This window comes from Gopherus flavomarginatus, chromosome 3 (genome assembly GCF_025201925.1).
Source record: "Gopherus flavomarginatus isolate rGopFla2 chromosome 3, rGopFla2.mat.asm, whole genome shotgun sequence".
Taxonomy (NCBI): Eukaryota; Metazoa; Chordata; order Testudines; family Testudinidae; genus Gopherus; species Gopherus flavomarginatus.
Window position 1 is genome coordinate 195,736,646 of NC_066619.1, and position 22,694 is coordinate 195,759,339.

The 22,694-nt window shown below is 38.7% G+C and overlaps 1 protein-coding gene across 1 annotated transcript in view; it reads right to left on the reverse strand.

Annotated features, from left to right (window-relative positions):
• Window positions 1-22,694, reverse strand: part of INPP4B (inositol polyphosphate-4-phosphatase type II B) — a 508,181-nt gene that overhangs the window by 57,875 nt on the left and 427,612 nt on the right. Inside the window, exons 20-25 of the mRNA XM_050946302.1 lie at window positions 21,298-21,470; window positions 20,548-20,671; window positions 18,435-18,552; window positions 13,566-13,706; window positions 8,664-8,761; window positions 90-202 (exon numbers count right to left, since the gene is read on the reverse strand). Coding sequence (XP_050802259.1) covers window positions 90-202; window positions 8,664-8,761; window positions 13,566-13,706; window positions 18,435-18,552; window positions 20,548-20,671; window positions 21,298-21,470 — 767 coding nt within the window. The remainder of the gene's footprint in view (window positions 1-89; window positions 203-8,663; window positions 8,762-13,565; window positions 13,707-18,434; window positions 18,553-20,547; window positions 20,672-21,297; window positions 21,471-22,694) is intronic.

Here is a 22,694-nt window from a genome sequence, read left to right on the forward strand (position 1 = left end):
CTTAAAAATTCCCTTGCAGCTCTCATATCAACAAGTAATGGAAAATTAGTACATCCATATATGGAAGTATTTGGAGCAAAGCAGCTTACCGTTGCAGCCACCCACATGATTTCTACATTCTTTCTTTTTTTAGCCTGGATATTTTGATGGAGATTTTCTAGTAATCTCTTTAGATCATTCTGTTCTTGAAAATGTGGTAGGCCTGAAAAGAAATAAACAATTAGTGACAATGGTTATGCTGACTTAAAGATTTCCTCACTAAAGAAAAACTCCAACCTTTAGGGTATGTCTTCACCAGCGGCCGGATTGGCAGGCAGCAATCGATCCTGCAGGGATCGACTTATCGCTTCTAGACACGACACGATAAATCGATCCCCGAGCACTCTCCCGTTGACTCCTGTACTCCAGCTTGGTGAGAGGCGCAGGCAGAGTCAAGAGGGGAGCGGCAGCAGTTGACTCACCACGATGAAGACACCTCTGTAAGTCGATCTAAGTACGTCAACTTCAGCTACGTGAATCGATCCCCCCCCCAGTGTAAACCAGACCTTTGAGTCTCATTTTGGGTTCATGAGGATTTTGACAGAAAATAACAACTAACTATTTAACGAATAAGAAAAAAATATTTTCCCTGTAAACAGAGGGCTTCACTTTCTATAGGTCATATTCTGAGAGCTGCTGAAAGTCCTCAACTTCCATCTTACCAACTACTCAGCACCTTGAAGGATTTAGCCTTAGTTCTAGATTCTAGTTGTCAGTTTAAAATAGAACATAGAAAGGCTCTGGAAGTGAATGGAGAACTGTTGGAGAGGGTCTGGTTGTATATTCCTTGCGCATCCAGATTTCCCACTGAAGACAAGTCAATGGGAAATATAAGTGACTAAGCAATCCAAGACTAGACACTTTCATTTATTCTAGGGCTTCATGGGCACACACATAGCACATGACTTTTTTCCATGTTACCTCTTTCCAAATTAATAGTGAAAATTATTAGAGACAAGTGCAGTCAGTTTTTCTGGATTACTTCTTACAGACATGAACTAAAAGTGATTTATCAACTGTTAACATTTAAAAAAACATAACAATATCTTAGACCCACAATAAGTGGTATGAAAACAATTCTATCCAGGTGCCTTTCTTTCCTTCAAATTGGCAAATTGAGTAATTTTGCCTCAGTAAAACCAAGCAGAGGGATCCCCCCCACTACTAAAACCAAATCCTTCTGAAATAGAGAGATCCAAGATTTACTTCCAAATCAGAGAGAGTGAAAACTAAAAAGAATATTACAATGCAGATCAAATAGCCATTCCCCTAACCTGATCACAGGCAGAATGATATCTGTTTGATCTACAGACTTTTATTTTCTATCTGTAATGAAGGTGATAGTTTCTCTCACTCATGATATCTAGTTGAGAAGTACACCTCTACCCAATATAACGCTGTCCTCGGGAGCCAAAAAATCTTACCGTATTATAGGTGAAACCGTGTTATATTGAACTTGCTTTGATCTGCAGGAGTGCGCAGCCTCCCCCCGCCCACCAGGAGCACTGCTTTACCATGTTATATCCGAATTCGTGTTATATCGGGTCACGTTATATTGGGGTAGAGGTGTAATTTTAAAAACACATAAAAAGAAATGTTAAAAAGCTCTCTGAATTGCCCGACCCATATGAAATATTGCACTACAAAAAGAACAAAGAAGAAATAATAGAGAACACTTTAAAAGCTGGCTTTGTAATTCATTTTTGTAATTGTTTTATTGAAGATTATCTTATCTGCCTACTTTTGAAAAAACACACAGCATACATACAGTGAATATGCAGAAAGGAGTTTATAGATATTTTGAAACTTTATCATATTATCATTAAGAAAATATGTAAGTGCATCATAATATGGTCTTTCCCAAATACATCCTAGCAAATCCTTAATTTTGGGCAGACATGCATTTTACCATGGGTTCAGGAATATTCTTTTAATAAACTGTATTGCTAAAATAACTCATGCCTTGGCTGGATGTGAAAGACTGTTCAAATCCTTAAATCATATAACAGTATTAAACTGTTAAATTATTTTTACGGATTATAAAGAAATATGTCCTAGAATTACTATATCCTATCAAAGGGGTTGTACTTTGGAGAATGCATGCTCTGCATACATAATATGGCACCAAAGCAGAGGTTCTTGATTTTCATATGGCTCCAGAGTGCTTTGCATGCAGCTCTCTTCTCAGGCTGGAGCATATCATCCCACAGCATCCTGCCATGGGTGTGGCTATTGCCCACATATCAAAGTGGCAATTTAAAACAAAGAGGCATGGCTTAATCTACATTTATGCTAGTAGCCTCTTAGGGAGAGTCCTGAACAATCATTCTCACCATAAATTGTTACCTTTGGGTATGTTTTATTAAGTTTACTTTTCAATAAGCATGCTACATTTTCATATCCTTCATATGTTCAGCTCTTCTGGGATATTGTAAAAGTGGTACTGTATTTTGGCTGAATCGGGAGGGTTATATAGAACTTTATTTGTATGCATTTTCAGTAGGAAACCATCCCAAAACAGTTCACTATTATGTATGGTTTAATAGGAGCAGAGAGTCAAAGAGAATGAGAAATGAAGATGAATGCGCAAGTGAAAACTGTTTTCATCTGTGGTTTGAAAGAAGATGGAAAGTCAATGAAGCAAAGAGGTACAGACTAGCTGCTCCAGATGGCAAGAACTATGGAGGAAGAAGTTTGCTAACCAAAGGTGGTGAGAAAGTAGAGAGGCACACAGAGGAGGCCAGATGAGCAGAGAGTGGGGACAAGAGAGAGACTAATAATGTGCGCTATAGTAACTACGTAGAAAAGTTTGTTCTTTTTCTTTTTAAAAAGAAGTTTGAAAGGAATCCAGAAATGAAAGAGCCATCAGCTTGGTAAAAATGTTTATGTCCAGTTATGAATTCCATTTGGTTTTAAGAATATTGCAACTGTCATTGTAAATTAGACTATCCACTTTGTAGCAAGAACTTGGCACACAGGAAGAAAACTCAGCCTGGAAAGGTCTGACAAATCAAGGGTCAATCAGCAGAGAATGGCTCTCACCTGCTTGAACAATGGGTTCCTGCCAGCAGAGCCTTTGCCTTTGAATGGGCTCTCACTTCACAGAAACCTGTTTCAGGGAAAAGGGGGTGGGTACCCGTGGTGAGCATGCCTTAGCATGCCATGTGGACACTGCTACAGTGCAGCGAAAGCCCTAGAGTGCAGCTGAGCACTTACACCTTAAAGCATACTAAGCTAAAGCTCATAAAGTGTGCAGTAAAAGCAGGGCTGGCGCTTCCATTTAGGCACCAGGATTTGGGAGGGCGGCATTGCCCTCGGCAGCAATTCGGTGGCGGGGGGTCCTTCCGCGCTCCATGTCTTCGGCGGCAATTCGGTGGCGGGGGGTCCTTCCGCGCTCCGGGTCTTCGGCAGCAATTCGGTGGCGGGGGGTCCTTCCGCGCTCCGGGTCTTCGACGGCAATTCTGCAGCGGGTCCTTCACTCGCTCCGGGACCCGCCGCTGAAGTTCCCCGAAGACTGGGAGCGCGAAAGGACCCCCCTCGCCGCCGAATTGCCGCCGACAGGGAGTGCGGAAGGACCCCTGCCTAGGGCGCCAAAAACCCTGGTGCCGCTCCTGAGTAAAAGTGCTCATACAGGGAGTAACTGCAGTGTAGCTAATGTGCTGTAAATTCACACCTTATCTTGCTGCACACTAACTTCCCTTTATAGACAAGCCTCAAGTCAAGAGAGCAGAGAGGGTGGATGGAGATGAGCTATTAAAGATGTCGAATGATATATATACAGTTGAGTATCAGCATTATGGTACACATAGTTAAAAGGTGGAGAGAAAATAACAGAGAAGGAAGAAAGTAAATAAAAAAGACCAGAAGAACAAGAACAAAACATTATGAATCTCCATAGAGCATGGGCTCTTGGCTCACCAGAAATGGAGAAACCGCAATAAGACAAGTACATCAGCAGACATGTGCAGTGAGGCTAGATAAGATTAGTTCTTCAAGGGAACCAGAGATGCCTGCATAGATTTGGAGGTGATCCAGGAAGATGGAGTGGCACAGTGTCAATTACTATGATAAGATCAAGGAGACTGAAAAAGACAGCTGCAACAGTAAAAACGAGGTGAAAGGAGGAAGACACATGGGAGAACAGTTACAAGTTATTACCAGAATGAATCCCAGAATGAAACAGATGACAGTAGCATTTTATAAATAGTAGATGGAGTAGAGGTAGATTTGGAGGGATTGTTGACATCGGTAAAGGAAGAAAAAGTTGTTGACTGTGATAGAATATGCATGGAAGATAGGAATCAGGGGAGTAATGGTTGGTGTGAGATAACCATTGCACATTATGCACATCACAGGGTAGCCCAGAATAATACTGCAAGAGCTCCAATCTTTAATAAGTAATGTAAGACTTTCCAGAAAACTTTCCAGAGCATAAGTCTCTGTTGTGGAGATTAATAACTGTAAGACCAGAAAACAGAGAAAAAAATTCCATCCCTTTTAAATTACTAACCTGGCGTATAAACAAACACTCAGGGTCAGCCTCACAGGTGGGTACCCAGGTGATGAAAACTCGGGGGTTGCCATTTGCATGAAAATTTTTCTTTTAGTTATTGAGGTAGTAGATGATCTGCACGCTCACACACATACACACTAATCTGAAGGACTACTTAATAGAAATTAGGAGTTATGGTGTTGGAGGTAAAGTCACTCCATGCAGCCACTTGAAAAGCTGAGTTTCTCAGCCTGTCACCTATTTAGATTATTGCTGCATGCAAGTAGTGAGTAAATTCATTAGCAAGAGACTACTCTTCAGCTAATGCAACAATTCTGGCAGCTTCAGGCAAGAGAGGCTCTCTTACATAGTACTTATTTGCAGATTAAAGATATGTCTATTTCAAACACCAAAGTCAGAAAGCAGCAGCAAAAGAAGAAAATAATTTTCTGATAAGCTCTCAAGGTGAAAAAAAAAAAAAGACTAACCTGAACCCCACTAATTCCAGTGGCTGTTAAAGATTCTGGCAAGAAAAAATCTACTAGCCTATGCAGAGTATAATTACATTGTGAATGCAAAGTGTGCACTTGATAACATTCATCACATGAACCCACAAAACTCTGACTCAAACCTGTCAAAAAACAGTGAGAAAATAACCATAAGCAGCAGTAATGATGGTGGTGAAAACTGCTGCTAACCACTGAAAGTCACCTGTTGTGAATAACTTTCATTTAAAAAAATAAACCAGCTTGTCTGTCTGTTTATATTGCTGTTGTCATCTCATCATAAGTGAGATAGAAGAATATATTAGCTAGTTATAAAATAGCAGGTATTATACAAAAATAACTGTATACTGCTGGGAAGTTCAGATTGAACGTATTAGTCAACCTGCATAGGATTATTAGTGTACTTTCTGTTCAGTATCATGACCTGTACAGAAGAAATAAATGGTGGTGTCATGTAGTATGAAGGTTTATTGGCATGAATTTGGGATGTCTCTAGTACTCCTGAATAGCAAATATCAGAGGGGCAGCCGTGTTAGTCTGGATCTGTAAAAGCAGCAAAAAGTCCTGTGGCACCTTATAGACTAACAGACATATACATTGGAGCGTGAGCTTTCGTGGGTGAATACTCACTTCGTCGGATGCACGAATAGCAAAGTCCCTTTGAGTTATGCTAATCAACCCAAACGTAACAATTTACATTTATTCTATTATGGTAGCACTCACAATGTGCTAAGCATGGTCCACATATGCAGGAAGACACAATCCCAGTCCTGAAGAGCTCACAGACTAAAAGATAAGCAATAGACCAAGATATTAAATATATTATCACCTAAAAATCCCTACCGACTACCTTTCTGACTAGCCATAGTTAAGTGAGCAATTTCATTTTGGCATCATGGTAGAAGTAAGTCTTGAGAGATTTGAAGCAGGAGATGGTAGTGGCCACATCAGGCAGTATGTTCCATGTCTAAGGGATGGGATAAAAGAAAACATGTAGAGAGTTGTAGGAGAGGCAAGAAGTGGTGTTGTGATGGAGCTTGACTCCCTGCCCTCTAACTAAGATACTATTAAGGGTATGCTCATTCTTTCAGACCCCATTCTCATGGCCTTCCAAGCCTATAAAGGTTAGTCCTTAATTCCTGTGTTGAATTCTTCTCAAGTGCCTGGCAATATGGGCCTTAGGAAGTTTCAACCCACTCCCTATTGGGTTTCTAGGTCTGTTTTGTAGGTGTCTCTTTGTCAGACTTGTGCTGAGAAGCCTCTGTAAGGTAGTTCCCAGCCTCTTTGGTTGCCACCACTTCTGCCTGAGCTTTGGCCTTTTTTTCCAGGCAGTTGCAAGTCAATTAATTAGCCATAGAGGGGGGATAATTGCTCTGTCATTAGCCTTTTTTGTGTCTGTTGAAGCATAGGGTTCATATACACCATCACAGACATGTGTAGGCTTGGAGAGCATAGGGCAATGTGACAAGAGATGTGAGCAGATAAGTAGAGGTAAGCAGATACGTGAAGGCCCTTGAAGATGACGACAAGAAACTTGAACTTTAATGTGGTGAAAAAGTGATAAAACCTTTATATCATATCACATCATAATGTGTTCCAACTCTCTCCCTTTTCAGAAAAAAAGATGTTTTTAAAGAGAGAGAGTTGTAAAAACATGGTTTTGGTACTATTTACTATATCCTTTAATGGAAAGGCAGAACATTTTAGTACTGACAACTGTACAGGCTTAGAGAGGAAAACCACAGAAAATAACTTTGTTTAGATTGCAAGCTTCTTGGGGACTGACTCTTATGATTATCTGTTTACCACATTGCTCTGCAATTTATCACATGAATATCACCACGGCATATGTGGTATAAATATACATATTAATAATCGTGTATATATATATATCGCTTAGAAATTGCTTTTGTGCAGTGGTAATCAAATGAAACAGAAGTCTTCTACACTCAGTGCACGGAAAAATAATATAAAACAACATAATGAATTAGTTCTGTGTCCAGAAAGAATAATAAACTCTCCAAATCCTACCATGTTCCCTACAGAACTGACACCTACCATCACCTCACCCCGATACTCACCCTGCCTCCTAGAAAAAAAGCCAGAGAATACTTCAGCCTTGCAGATTGACTTGAAGGTCAACAGAATAAAATTGACTAACCAGGGCAGAAAGCAAATTCCACTATTCGATGACTCTTCATTGAAATCCCCTTGCTTTCAGCCCTTGGCAGTGAAACCATGTGGGAGTTATACCACCTGCTTCTGACAATCCCAAATGCAGTAAGAGGCAATTTTGGAGTAACTGGGACCCAACCCATTGTATGCCCTATATGTTAAAAATAACATCTTAAATTACTTCGGGACACAAAATAGAAGCAGATCACAGAATAAAGGTGTTATATGCTTCCTGCAATAAATATTTATTAGCCCAGAGGCTGCTGTAGTCAGCAGCAGAAATTTATGAGGAATAGACACATCATAACAACAATACACACTTATACTTTTCATCTATAGATCTCAAAGCCCTTTATAAAGGTGGATAAACGTGGCCATCCAGATTTTACAGATGGAAAAAATGAGACACAGAGATGGTAAGTGACCTGACCAATCTTGAGATGACAAAAAGTATGGATTATCATGATAAAGTCTGCATCACAAAGAAAAAGAAAAAGCCACATATAAATGACAGATCCTAAACCAAGCCCTGATCCTTGTAACCTAAATCACACTAGATGAGTCAGATGAAATGGAAACCTATTTTAGGATTACATAGACACAAGAAAGAAAAAAAAATATTGAGGATGGTTCAAGTGTCTGAAAGTAATGTTTTGAAATTGAGCAAAGAAAAATGTAGGGTGAATATCACTAAAAAAAACCCCAATCTCATAATGGTGAGATCTTTAGATTGTGGAATAATTTCCCAAGGATGTGGTAGAAGTTCCATTGCTGAAGTTATTTAAAAGTAGATACATTAGACAAAGCACTTGAGAACATAACCCTGCTTTGGCAGGACTAGATGACCTAATGGGTCTTTTCAGTGTTTGAGTTCAACAATTGAAGTAATAAAACAGTATTCTATTTACATATAGGGGCTAATCCAATGTCCACTGAAGTCAATGAAACTCTTTCCATTGACTTAATTGGACAGTACAATGGGATCCATTGATAGGGTCCACAGCTGCAATTCAGTCATTAGTTTTGTACATCTAGTTAAGTATTCAGAAATGAATAAAAAGTTAAGTGAATAACTGGAGCTAATTGACTCAAACTTCTGACAGGTATCTGTGCATGAATATCATAGGATACCTCTACTTATGTTACTATAAATATTATGTTGTTAAATATGCAAAACATGATAATTTACTCCATTGTTACTGTTTCACCTTTCTACTATGACCTGGATCCTGCAACTTGTGCTATGCGAATGGACCCCTATTGACTTCAGTGGTGCCCCATGTAGTCACTGGGGTCCACCTACTTACAGTAAGTTGCAGAATTGAGGTCTAAACGTAAAGAAGCTGCATACTAACACTTTTAAAGTTTTAGCATTACAATTTGCCGTGGTCTATCACCTGTAATTCTTATTAAAATCAGTTTGAATGCTACTTTATTAATTTTATACTTACAATCAGGAGGCATTTTTTCAGTAAACAATTTGTAATATTCTTTAAGAAGTTCAAAATTTTCCTGGTTAACACTTTCTTGCAAAGTGGTATCTCCAAACCTAAAACAGCAAAAGACAATGTTGGAAATAAAAATAAAACAAATTCTATAAACAACAAACACCCCACTTCACTCCCTTCTCTAAAACCAAGAAACAAAAACAAAACACATACCTAACTCAGCCTCAGCTATGGCTTCCTTATGCAAATAAAGAATTGTTTTTCCTCTAATATTTGTTTTAATAGATTTATACAACAGAAAATAACTGACCTCAAATACACATTACACCATTAACAAATACTAGTTTAAACCACTCCTGAACATCCTTCCAAAAAACACAAGCTAACAGACAAAAATCCCTGCTTACTTTCATCTCATGACTATTCATTAAGTCTCAAATCCTGCTTCCCTGTAGACAGCCAGAGTAAATGGTCTTTGTGCCAGGATTTGCTGTGTAAGTCTGAATGCCAGCTTGCTTTTATAGACATCACCAACTTTTACATCTCATTCACTTTTGATGCTTATAATGCCTTTGCTTCAGCGGAAGTCAGCAGCTGAAACTGAACTCAGGCAAGATGGAGGTGATGTCAGCAGGAAAAAATTTTGAACACCTAACCACTACCATTGCAGCACCCTCTGCTGTGATTATCTGCTGCAAATAATCAAGGTTCATATCCTTGGATCCTTCTGGACTCCTCTCCTTTCTCCTGAACAGTTAGATTCAGCTTTCAGGGATTCCTTCTGCACCAGCAACTAGCCAGTAAGCTATGTCTTTTAATGTTATAGCGGCCCAACCATTGTGACCCACACCTTTGTGACCTCCAGTCCAGATTAGTGTGACTGCATTTAGGTGAAGCTAAAATGCGCACACTTTAAAAAGGATTCAGTTGTTCTACTATGCTGCAGCTCATTTTTTTGAGCAATAGAGGTTGCTGGGAAGGTATCACCCAAATGCTCACTAGTCTGGCTCCTCACAGGACACTCAGTCAAATTCAGGATGTCTGTTCTCATCTCTAAGGCTCTTCATGGCATTGGCCCAAGCTACCTAAGAGAATTCTCTCTAAGACTATGATTTTCCATGACAATTATGTTTCACAGAAGCTACTGTCCACAACTCTAGGGTGAAATGCTGAGAGTGAAGATAGTGTTCTTGACAGCAGGCTCAAAACTATGGAACACTCTTTTTGAGAGCTGAGACTAGCTTCAGAGATCACTGCCTCCAGAGTGACATGTAACCTCGCTTCTTCAAGTCCAGCTTTCCCATAACACCAAAGCAAAAAGGAAAAGACAACAGAAGAACAAGGGAGGGGCAATGAGAGCAGGCAGGACATGGAAAGGGGAGAAAGAGAGACAGGGAGATGAAGAAGTGGAAGAAAAGGAAGAAAAAATTCCAGTGATCCACCAGGAAGAAGAGAGAAAATCAGAAGGTCTTTATTGTGTTGTGACAGTCTGCAGAAGGTGCTCAAGAATTATAGTGATAAGTGTGATACAAAGATCCTGTTACGAAAGACCTGGACTTGACATAATCCACAGCTATCTTGTGCTTAGCCACCATAAGCTGGAAGCAAGGGAACCATGTAGTGAGAAAGAATTTGGCCTTGCTTAGGCAGACAAAAACAGACGCAGTGTTACTCACAAGGATAGCTGATCTTAGTCTGGGTGCCTGTGTCTGTATGTTTCTTGCCAGAGTTGCTTTACTGATAAGTAGAAATAATCAGTTCTTTGCTGTTGCTAGAGAAACCATCAGCCAATTATAACTTATTTGGAGTTATGCTCTGTTTTGAATTACTTATAAAAATATTAGATAGAAAGTGTATTTTGGAAAAATTTGGATTTTCTATGAGCAAGACGACACTGACAATCTCCACAGCAGCTAGGAGGAAGGCTAGCCACTGGAAACCAGCTGCTGTCACTTGACACCACTTCAGACTTTGGGTAACTATATTTGGGTAACTACAGTATTGCTAATTTTGAAGTATTCTTTGTATTCAATAAAAAACATGGATTTTTGGGTAAAAGCACTCTTGTGTAAAACAATCATTTATCAGACGGAGGTGCTGTGTCCCCTCACTGATTTATCTCCTGACACTGCCGGAAAACAGAGACTAGTTACCATAGCTCTGAGTTCAGATAACCCCAGATAACCCTCCAGATAAGTAAATAATGTCACATGGTTGTTTCACAGCCACTGTTGCATCCACTGGCTGCAGTAGCTTCAGCCAATACTGTGCCCTATTTAATCTATTTATCATAGAAATATTTCTGAAGTGTACATCACCACAATATTTAGGTGCTGTCAAAGAGAGGGGGCTAATCTTACATAGGTAGTTTGGCTAGCCTAGCTACATTGTCATGCATAAATTACCTTGCCATCACCCTTCCTCTCCACCTTTGCACTGTCCACTTCTGTCCCAGTTGAACTGTACCATGGAAGGTGCGTGTGTGAATGCAGAAGCACATGCAAAATTTGGGTCAAGATTCTTTAGCTGTTGTGTGATACAGTGTGGGGAAAAAGATGATCTATGTATATAACTCCTAAACGTAATCCTGTATTTTAACACTCTGTCATGATTTCTGTATGTTATATGCATGATTTCTTATAATGCAACCAAAGTAGATATTAACTATATCTCCTCTTCTCTTGAAGCTTGCCTATTATTTTCTCAGTGTCTCAGTATTACTCTTAATCAAATATATTCCCAGCTATGGCTCACTGAAACTGGAGATGTTCAGTTCTATTGAAATAACATTTACTAGTAGACCATTAATAAACAAAAGATGATTTCTATTGTTATTAACGTTTCCAGTTATGATTATTTCTCCCCCCTCAATACTTATAGATAAACTTTTACTGAATAACACATTCAGTGTTTTCAATCTTAATTACATATCTCTAGTATATACGTGAATCTCTAAAATTCAAGGGAGTCCAGTGAAGTCAGATAATATTGTGAACTCCAAATTTTATGTTTATACCTGAAATGGCAGAAGAGTTATTTCTCCATAGATTAATCCAATTTGATTTGCTTGACAGACATGTTTTCTTAATTTTTCATTTTTATTATATGATTATCTTTTGTATATGCATACAGAAAAGAGAAGTGTATTGGTCACTGTGGACAACAGCACCATCCTCCCTGTCACTCAGGCCCATAATCTGGGCATCATCTTCAACTCAGCCCTCTCTCTAAATCCTCTCATCCAGGCTGTACCTAAATCTTGCTGATTCTTTCTGTTTAACACCTCTAAAATCTGGCCTTTCATATCCATCCACATAGCTAAAACTCTTCCACGCTCTCATATCACATCTCGATTACTGCAATACCCTTGTCTCTGGCCTTGTCAAATACGATCTTGCCCGGCTCATATCCATTCCGAATGCTGCTGCAAATGTAATTTTCTGAGGCTGTCACTCTGACCATGTCACCTCTTTCTTTGCCTCCCTCCACTGGCTTCCCTTTTTCTACTGCATCAAACATAAGCTACTTATCTTCACTTTTAAGGCTGTTAACAGCCTATTCCGAACCTACCTATCATCTCTCATTCACTTCTGAGATGTCAACTCCTTCCTCTGATTGGCCCATGCCAGCCTCCATCACCAACTTATTAAACTTCTCAAACAAGTCCCTTCATGCCTTGTCCCACGTTGCCCCTCACACTTGGGAGGCTGCTCCCCATAAACATCCACAATGCTACCTCATTATTTTCCTTCTAATCCTTAAATCTCTTCTTTGCCTTGATGCTTATACAAAATTTGACAAAGATTAGGCCACTGGTATCTTATTGTTTCCTTGTATTCCCTTATCTATCCACTCATCTGTCATCTCGTCTTATCATCAGCCCCTCCTGCTGCTGAAGTTACACTTTATTTTTAGCATGCCCACTCAGTCAAAGCTAGCGCGGGTATGTCTCCTACTCCCAGTGCAGACATAACCTTATATTGTAAACTCTTTGGGGCATGGTCCATCTTTTGTTTTGAGTTTGTACAGCACATTGGAATCCTTGTCCATGACTAGAGCACTATGCACAATGATAATACAAATAATAAGTAAAAATATTTTTTGTCTAATTGCACAGTGCACCTAGTAATACTAGCAGCATGTAACTCTGGAGGCTCTTCTTTGAAGCCACATATATTATTTAACATTTCCCAGAGCTGTCCTTCACCTAGGAAGCAGGTGAATAGTTTGGTGAATCTTTGACAGGAACTGTACTATAGGCTGACTAACTTGATATATAGAACTGTCTTGAGGCTGTAGCTAGGCTAGGCTGTGCAAGCATATTTATACATTAAAAGTTTAAGAAAATATAACACCACCATTCATGCCATTATAAGACTATTAATAACATAATCCATTACTACTTTATTATCTATTACCTCTATTCATGAGCCCCATACTATCTATTTACAAAATGTGAGGAAAGTATGCATCTCCCAATGCCTGTTACCTGCCCAACATTTCAGCTTCACATGCTATGATAACAAATTACGTGGTTTTAGGATTTTCCAAGAGATATTTCAAAGGGCCAACATCTGCTCTTTGAGAACACATTGCTTCTGTCAGTGTGAATTAGAGCTAAGTGTGTGCATTAAAGAACAAATCAGGCTTTAACTGTAGGAAATAGATTGATATACTTATTACATATCTTTTCCTGACTTTTTGCACTGTTTGTTTTAGTACATACCATCCGATTATCTCCCTTAATGTGATTTATTTTTCTAATATGTACCAAAACAATCTGAATTGGCCCAAGGGCAAGTAATAAGCAAGATTCCTATGTAATCCTGTGAGAGATCATCTGGACTAGCACAACATCCAGAAGCAGAAACTAAGACACGTATCTTTCTAAAGGTGCTGCCTTACCTCTCTGCAAGTGTTTGCTGTTCATTGATTCCAACATTAAAGAGGACTGGGTACACATGCAGCTGCTTTCCTTCTTTGATCTCTTGAGGCAGCAACTCAAACATCTTTGCTGGAAGCATAACCTCTATTACATAATGTTCACTAGGAAAATAAAAGGAAGCATAAGAGATGAGAATATCTAGCTGTTCAGTCTAAACTATCATCCTCGTAGGTCCCACAGCAAAGAATGTTTACACTTAGAAATCAACGTTTTTCCCTCCTGTTAATTGTGTTAAACCTCCATTTTTATTTATTTCTGTTTTGAAACTATTGCAAATCTATAAGGAAATAGGGTCAGTAATATAATTATACACTAGGTTTTGATAATGACTTCTTCACTGAAGTGGGAAAAAAAGGAATAAAAAAAGTGAGGGCAGTAGAAAAATTAAGAAAAGCCTTTTGTCTCATTGTCACTTGATATAGAAATATGAATGAAGGTACTTCAAATCTCAAAATGCTGTATGCTGAGCTACACCACCATTTTTGTTTGGTTTACTCTTGAATTGACATGAAGTACACTCTAATACCATTTGCATAATTTCTTGTACCCAGTGAAAACCCTGGGTGAAATCCTGGCCCCACTGCAGTCAATGGCAAAATTTGCATTGAGCTCAGTGGGCCAGGACTTCGCTCCTTGGCTAGGAAGCATCCTCTGAAGCAAAAGTGGCACTATGAATATACAGTTTAAAAGTACAGGATGGCTCATTACACAAATATGAATTCTGGTGTTTTAGAAGTGACATGATGTGACAGTTTGGGTGTTATATCCTTGTCCCCCTCTGATTTTGTGAAAACCATGATTCAGCCTCTATTTTGAGTATAACTTTGATTGGGTCTTTCCTTGTACACTGTAACCATCATGCTCGATTGCCTCGTCATCTTGTTGAAGTAGGGCTTGTGCCTAGAATCTGACCCTGAATGAGAAAGACAACAAAGGTGCCTCTTCCCTCTGAGAACAATGAGTTTGATAAACAGAGGGACTAAGTTAAAGGAAGCTGGTTCTCCCAGTTTCTCTCCAGAGGGCTGGGACTTTAATTACTCAATGAAGGCTCTCAAGCCAGCCAGAGGGGACTGAAACCAAACGCTGCCAGGAAGCAGAGAGCATGTCAAGAGGAAGAAGGCAAGAAGGCACTTACCCACCTCACACAGGGACAGAGCTTAAGGGCTCTCAGAAAGGGTTAGCGTAGACTCATTGGAGAGAGCATACACGCGTTTCTTGTTTTTTCATAGCTCTTATACCCTTGTACTGTTTAAGAGTAATGTGTGGGCATGTTTAAGAAGTTCTTTTGTAAAGCCTCTGTGTTCCTTACGTGTCATGCGGTCTCAGAAGAGTTAAACTATAATCTGGCATGCCCACATGGGTGGAGCTCTGGAGAGAGTGTGCATAAGCTACGGGGGAAACTTTGAAGGGATCTTGGAAGTCTGGGCAGCTGGACCATGGTACTCCACCATCCAATGGGCTGTCAGACAGGGAATCTACACTCTAGGAGTGTGTCTGAGAGGCCAAAGCTAGAGAGACTGTCCAGACCTGGTGTGCTTGGAAGAATGCAGGATCCGAAGGTCGGGTCCAATAAAGCAGACTGGTGAGTACACACAGGAGGGACTCAGCCAGGGGTGTGATACATGCCATAGCTCAGTTAGCACTAGTGCAAATCTGGTATTGTTAAGCAGCAAATGCTCTATAAAGTAGGCACTCTCATGAGCAGTATCATTAGCTGTGGACTAGTTATGCAAGTCTCCAAGACCCAGATAAGACTAATTTATGTTTTCTGTATTTAATTCCCTAGTTTAAAGCAGTACAGAGTTTATGAGGTTTCTGCTTGCACAGAAACTCTTTTCAGATGACCTCTGCATAATGCCACTCATCCCAGGCCTGCGGGTTGGAATTCCTAATTGCTGAATCTTGACTGTCAAATGCTATTGTACTACTAATCTGGTATGATGGTATGCTTGCATGAGACTGAAAAGAAATGTTGATTTGGTCTAATTTTAAAAATATGTGCTGCTAAACATCAAGTCCAGAGGACCATCACAATCACTGCATTTCACATCCAAGAATCACTATGTCTTTAGGCTATAAAATCATTGTAAGATGTTGCCTTTAGATATGACAAATTGAAAACAGTGGGGTTGTACATGTGGTGATTTTTGTTTTTGTTTTTTGTGTGCTTGGGACAGAATCTCCACAGTGGTACCATCTTGTGTGACTTTTTCAATTGATATTAAATTGCACAATGACAAAAGCTGCCTTTCAAATTATCTTGATAAATACTACTGAGCTGGGATAATAGGATATCTTCATGGCCCAAGAGCAACACTGAAGTCAGGCAAGAAGATAACAATCATTGTAATCCAAAGCACTAATTTACTGTTGCGTTACTGGTTTGATTTAAATAAGGTATAGTAACAAAACAAAATCTTTTTTTGCCATGTAATTTATTTTTCTTTGATGGCTGGATTCCATGTAGACAGGCTTAGTGGATTTGATTTGAGTTATACAACTACATTTCCCAGCGAATGGAAGGCTTAGCATAAAAATTAAAGGACAATTTTGGCTAGAGAACAAGTGTCTATAAACTGGCCATCAATAAATTTAGCTTTGAAATTAGGTTTCTAACCATCAGAGGAATGACGTTCTGGAACAGCCTTCCATAGGTTGTTTGCCCCTACTATTCCTAACTAGTTTTAAGATAGAGCTTGATAAATTTATGTACGGCATTATGTGCAGGGTTGCCTGTGATAGCAGGGGACTAGATTTAATGACCCAGGAGGTCACTTCCAGTCCTGTGTTCCTAAAAATCATTACAAAATTTTAGCATTTAATACTGTCTCTTGCAACAGAAAAACTAGGTTATTTAAGAGAATAACAATAAATCACAACAGCACATTTAGGTATTAATGATTTAAATTTTGGGATTATCTACTTAACTTTACTTGCCTTGCACCTTAACCATGCAGCGATGGTAAAAAACATTAGTTGAAAGTTTATATAATAAACTATCCTGTCATGCCTCAAAGTTCATGGAAACAATAAAAAAAATGCTAAGGAATTTTTAAAAATACTACTTTTTTTTATAATAACCCTTTAAGCATGTGAAACTGAACACTGTTTACTGAAAGATGTTTTGGGGCTGCAGCACACATTAGAGCTGTGACGTTTGGACTGACTTATTTTCATACATAAAATTGAGGACCTAAGCATTTCGCTGCAAAGCAAATTACAGATAATACTCTGACTTTGGAAGCTTTATAACAAAAAGAGCTAAACGAATTTTCTGTCTAGCAGCTCTCCATTTTCCCTGCAAGTTTCATTTTAGAGACCTCTATTACATAAGATCAACTAAAAAAAAGACAGAAGTTAGTCAGAAAATTTGTTTTTTTGTTACAGTGATCAGAAAACTGGTAGGTTTTGACCCTACTTTTGCTCTTTACATTTAACCTCCTGTGCCCCTGATTGGTACCATGTCATCACATCTCTAACAGGAATGGGGCTCAGCAGAGGTAAAGCTTCCTTTTAATAAACTGATACCACCAATTTCATTCAGTGACTCACCCACCAGTAAGTATAGTATAGTCATGATAGCCAGTAAGTCCTCTTCCTGGCAACTATCTTTTCTGCCAATCCATAATGCCTCAGGCATCTTTAAGCCCATGTCTATTTCAAAACCTGGACCTCCTAGCATGACAGTTTAATCAGCTGCAGTAATGGCACCAAGCAGTGGCTGTTGGATTTTTCAAGACTTTTGATGGGAATATTTACAAAGAACATATTTCTTCTGTTCAGGGTCTACTTTTTCTTAATTATTCCTGATGTTTTCCCATAATGCTCTGACCTTCCTGGATAGTTATTTCAATCCCTTTTCGGAAAGTGCACAGCACAAGAATGAATTGTCAGGAATAATAAAGAAAAATAGTAGTGAATACCTGCTCCTTCCCCCAACAGTGGCAATGCATCTTTTCTAAAAAGTTGCTGCTTTTAGCTGAATTTAATTTACTGTCATCTTAAGAATTATAGCACTATTAAGGAAATAATTCCTGCACAGGTAAAAACATTTGAAGTTTTAGACTAGGATAACAACAAAGAAAAGAAAGTTTATCACATGCAAGCTATCTTTTTCAATCCCCGTATGTTACAGACCCTATTTCTGTATTCAACTTATGTACTAAATTTCAGTACTACTTCTTTGAGAAGCAAAGTGTACTAGTATTTAAAGCACAGGTAGGGATTAAAAATATCTGTTCTTTACATCCAGCTCTGCCTCAAATGTTCTGTATGATCTTAGGAAAATCATGTAGGTTTAATTTTTCTTAATTTTGGGTTCCCAGTTTAGAGGGACATCAAGTCAGATCTTCAGAGATGCAGAGCCACATCTCCACAAACATGAATGGAAACTGAGTGCTCAGCACCCCTGAAGAAAAGGCCTCCAGTGTTTCAAGCTGGGCCCCTGCATTGAGACACCCAAACTCAGAAGCCACTTTTGAAAATTTTGGCCCTGTGTGCTTCAGTTTCCCCGTATATAAAAATGGATAACAACAAGTACACAACTCACAGGGACACTGTGAGAATTAATATGTATTAATATTTGTAATTTTGAGATACTCAGCTGAAGGCACTAAAAAGTCCAAAGCATTATTACCGCTACAAGCTCTTCAGGACATTACTGCCTTTACAGGCCATCTATTCACTCTTCAGACAAGTCACATTTATAGCATTTCCCACATAAGGAAACACAGCAACATGAAAAACATTGAGTTTCCACTTGATTTTACTGGCACAAGTTAAAGCTACATGTTTCTGGGCTTGTGCTTCAGGAAATGGACAATACTTACCGCCTTCCAGTTATTACAGGCAAGAAGTCATTGGATTTGGCTTCAATTATTTTAAATGTTACTTTCTGTAAATCTGAAATGCCCACAGCCATATCTTCTAGCATCCCTATTTCCTCACCTGTACAGAAACATTACAAAAGATGTTAACAGATGCAGATATGACTGACTAGCTAGTATCTATACCTGAAAGGGTTCTAGTACAATAATAAGTGTAATACATTTCAAACCAGAGTGACTAAAATTACTCTACTAAATTCACATTTAAGGCATCTAAATAAAAATAGCTGAGAACTTTCTTCACTGAATGACCTTACCAGTGTGTGTGGGTGTTGGATACTTCTGAAAATCAGGTCATTACATTCAAGGAACACAACTTTAGGGCAGCCAGGTTTCAAAATTTTGCCCATATTGACAAGCCCTTTAAAGACTGTTCTGCTCTTGGAGGGCAAATATTTTGAGTATTATAATGGGTGCAACTCTGACAGACTTGAAACAGAGAGCCCCTTATACTGAGGTAATCTTATAGTGGGGGACAAACAGTAAAACTTGATTTTGAGACTGGCAAAGGGCTGCATAGATACCGACTGTCCCTACTTAAGTGGGATAGTCGCTATTTTCAGAAAAAACAACTCGGCCTGACTTAAAAAAATCCATTATTTTCAGCGCATTTCAAAGTGCGTTGCAATTTTTCCCTCCAAATGTCCCACTTAATAGCTATCTGTGTTGGCATCTGTGATTCAGAAACCTCTTGGTGCCAAGTGGCAGGGTTACAGGTATGTAGGGTTACCGGGTTCACCAAAAGGGGTCATGTAAGGTCTCTTTTGAAAGCCTGTGTCACCCTGGTCATTATAATCATTACAAAATGTATGTGCAGATAATATATAAAAAGAGGTGTGTGTGTGTGTGTGTGTGTGTGTGTGTGTAAAAACATGGGAAATTCTGTTCTTAAGTCCTTGTAGTTAAAGGGAAGTCACTCAAAGGTAGAATGTCTTGAGAAAAACTTCTCCATACAGGAGGAGGGAGACACTTATCTCCCTAGCTAAGTATTGTGTATTGAGTGTCTTGTGGTAGAAGTTTATCAGCATATGAAGTCAAATGCTAATGAAGAGCTTACAGGGGACTTCAAAATAAAATTAACAGGAACAGGTAAACAGTGGGATTTGAGGGGGGAAGGGGTTATCCTATTTTCAATTGAAAATCAAAGGTATGGTCTAGTTATCTAGTGGTGAAAAAAGACATTCTGGAATCCTTCACCAAAGAAATAAACTGACAGTGGGTTTGCTTCATGAAAAAGGGGTCTCAGTTGGCTGAAATCACTGGGAAGAACTTTGGGTGAGATAAACTTCTTTATACAGGAGAACAACTTGTTAGTTAAGTTTAGGCTATAAAAAGCACATTACAATTTTGTTTCAAAAGTAATCCTTTGTTTCCAAAATTTCTGTTTGCTATCAAATGAATCTGCTATCCTTCGTTAAATAAACCTGTACTTGCTTTCTCTATAAACAAATCTAAGTACTGTGTATTAAGCAAAGTTGTGTTCTAAGGTGAACTAGTAAGCTGTGGTGTATTGCATCACAGCATCTATGAAGCAGTTGGAAATTTAAATAGCTTAGTGCTATCTTCACATCACAAGCCTGACATGTAATTTCCAGAAATACTGACTGGCAGTAGATTATAGATTTAGTAGCTATTTAAACTGGGTATCTGGGTTAGTTGTATAAACCAATTATTTAGGTCAGCCTAAACACCTGTACTAGTATAGTTTACAGTATTTTTCAAATATAAAAGTCACAATAGTTGTATTGCAGAAACTAGTCTGTTGTATTAATGACATTACAATTCAGCACTCCACGTAGAATAATTAGAATGTATATTTTCAAAAGAAACTGAACAAAAACAGATTACTATACTTTATTATGCTGAACTGACATATAGTACTATATCAAATGGCTTTAACTGTGCTATTGTATGGAAGCCTGCTGTTTTGTATTGGGGTAATATTTGTTGATTCAATAAGCCAAATTACTGAATAAAAGTTAAAATAAGAACATACTGGGTGAACTTCTTGGTTTGTAAAGAGGACTAAGCAATGTTGTTCCAGGGGAATACTTACTATACGTGCTGAGAAGTCCTTCGTACTGAACAATTAACCCAACAGTATGAAGCTGCTGTAGGAAGCCTTGATCATGTAAACTTGTGTGCAATTTGATTATAAACCCACAGACCAATCCAGCAAGCTAAACAAACAAAAAGATGGTAGAAATTTTGTGGGGAAAACAGATTAATTAGTGTAACACAAGAGTTTTATAACTATGTTTGCTATTTTTCTACAGGATACAGGTTGTACTTTGGTGACTGAAGAACAAGATGGAAATTACTGTTTGGTGAATATATATAATCTCAATTGTATATTATGGTATTTTGTAGGGTAATATATACATAAAATATATGGATCTCATTCTGACCTTAAATTGGTTTTACACCCATGAAACTTCATTGACTTCCAGTGGGGTTACTTCTGATTTACACTGCCGTTACTGAGATCAGAAAGATGCCCTTAAGTCTATTAATATTTAAGGTTGGAGTTTTCAAAGGAGCCTAGGTAATTAGGCACCCAACTCCTATTTAAATTAGATGACATTTATTCATTTAAGTCCCATAGGCTCCTTTGCAAACCCAACCTAAATCAATTAATTGCTCATCATAGTACAGAAAATTAAAGTGAATGAATTAAAACAAATGAAGGAGTTGTGTTGCGTTAAAAGTAAAAATTAATACCTGCATGTATGCCATGATTAATTACAATAATGAAAATAACAAACAGTAATCACAACAGAGAAACAGTGACTCAAGAAGCACTTACTGCTTGACTAAAGACGATGTCTCTTCGTAGGGTCAGCATCAAATGCTGTGGCAAGCCACATGCAAGTTCCTGAAGTAGAACAAAAGTCATTGATTGCTTTGCCCTTGTCACCACCTCTCCCATGCAGTCTTTGAGTGTAATTATGAGGGGATAAAGCTGCTCATACCAGTCACCTGGAACAATACAGAACATGAAGACTAGTTATATTGTAGAAAAACCTGTAGATAAAAGCTTCTTCTTGGGGACAGAGAAGTTGGCAGTGGCTGTGTAGATCCTCCAGTCCTTCCAACCCCATTCTAACCATTATGCTAGAGCAGGCTCCATGTAATAGTTATCCTGGGGAAAATATTCATCTCTCTTTCTTCCCCTGTATATCTCCCCTGTGTCTAAACTACATACTCAGGGTGGGAGCTGGGATTAGATTTAATCCCAAACAAATACTCCTGTATAAATCGAACTGTCATATTTACCTGTGTTATTATTTCCATAGCACTATAGTTATTCACAGCTCTGTAAAAAACACGTGGAAAGGCATGGGGCCAGATGTGTAAATTGTTATAGCTCACTTGAAGTTCATATGACTGAAAAAGTGCAAATATAGCACCCATCTATAAAAAAAGAATATAAGGACAACCTGGGGAATTACAGACCAGTCAACTTAACTTCAGTACCTGGAAAGATAATGGAGCAAATAATTAATCAATTTGCAAACACCTTGAAGATAATAAGATGATAAGTAACAGTCAGCGTGGATTTGTCAACAACAAATCATGTCAAACCAACCTAACAGCTTTCTTTGACAGGGTAACAAGCCTTGTGGATAGAGGGGAAGAGGTAGATGTGGTATATCTTGACTTGAGAAAGGCTATCTTGCACAACCCTCTCATAAACAAACTAGGGAAATACATCCTATGTGGAGCTACTATAAGGTGGGTGCATAACTGGTTGGAAAACTGTTCCCAGAGAGTAGTTATCAGTGATTCACTGTCAAGCTGGAAGGGCATATGGAAAGGGGACCCCCAGGAATCTGTTCTGGGTCCGGTTCTGTTCAATATCTTCATCAATAATTTAGCTAATGGCATAAAGATTACACTTATAAAGTTTGCAGACAATACTAAATCGAGAAGGATTGCAAGTGCATTGGAGGATAGGATTAAAATTCAAAATGATCTGGACAAACTGGGGAAATGGTCTGAAGTAAACAGGATGAAATTCAATACGGACAAATGCAAAATACTCCACTTAGGAAGGAACAACCAGCAGCACACATATAAAATGGGAAATTACTGCTTACAAGAGAATACTGTGGAAAGGGATCTGGGGGTCACAGTGGATCACAAGCTAAATATGAGTCAACAGTGTAACACTGTTGCAAAAAAAGTGAACATCATCCTGGG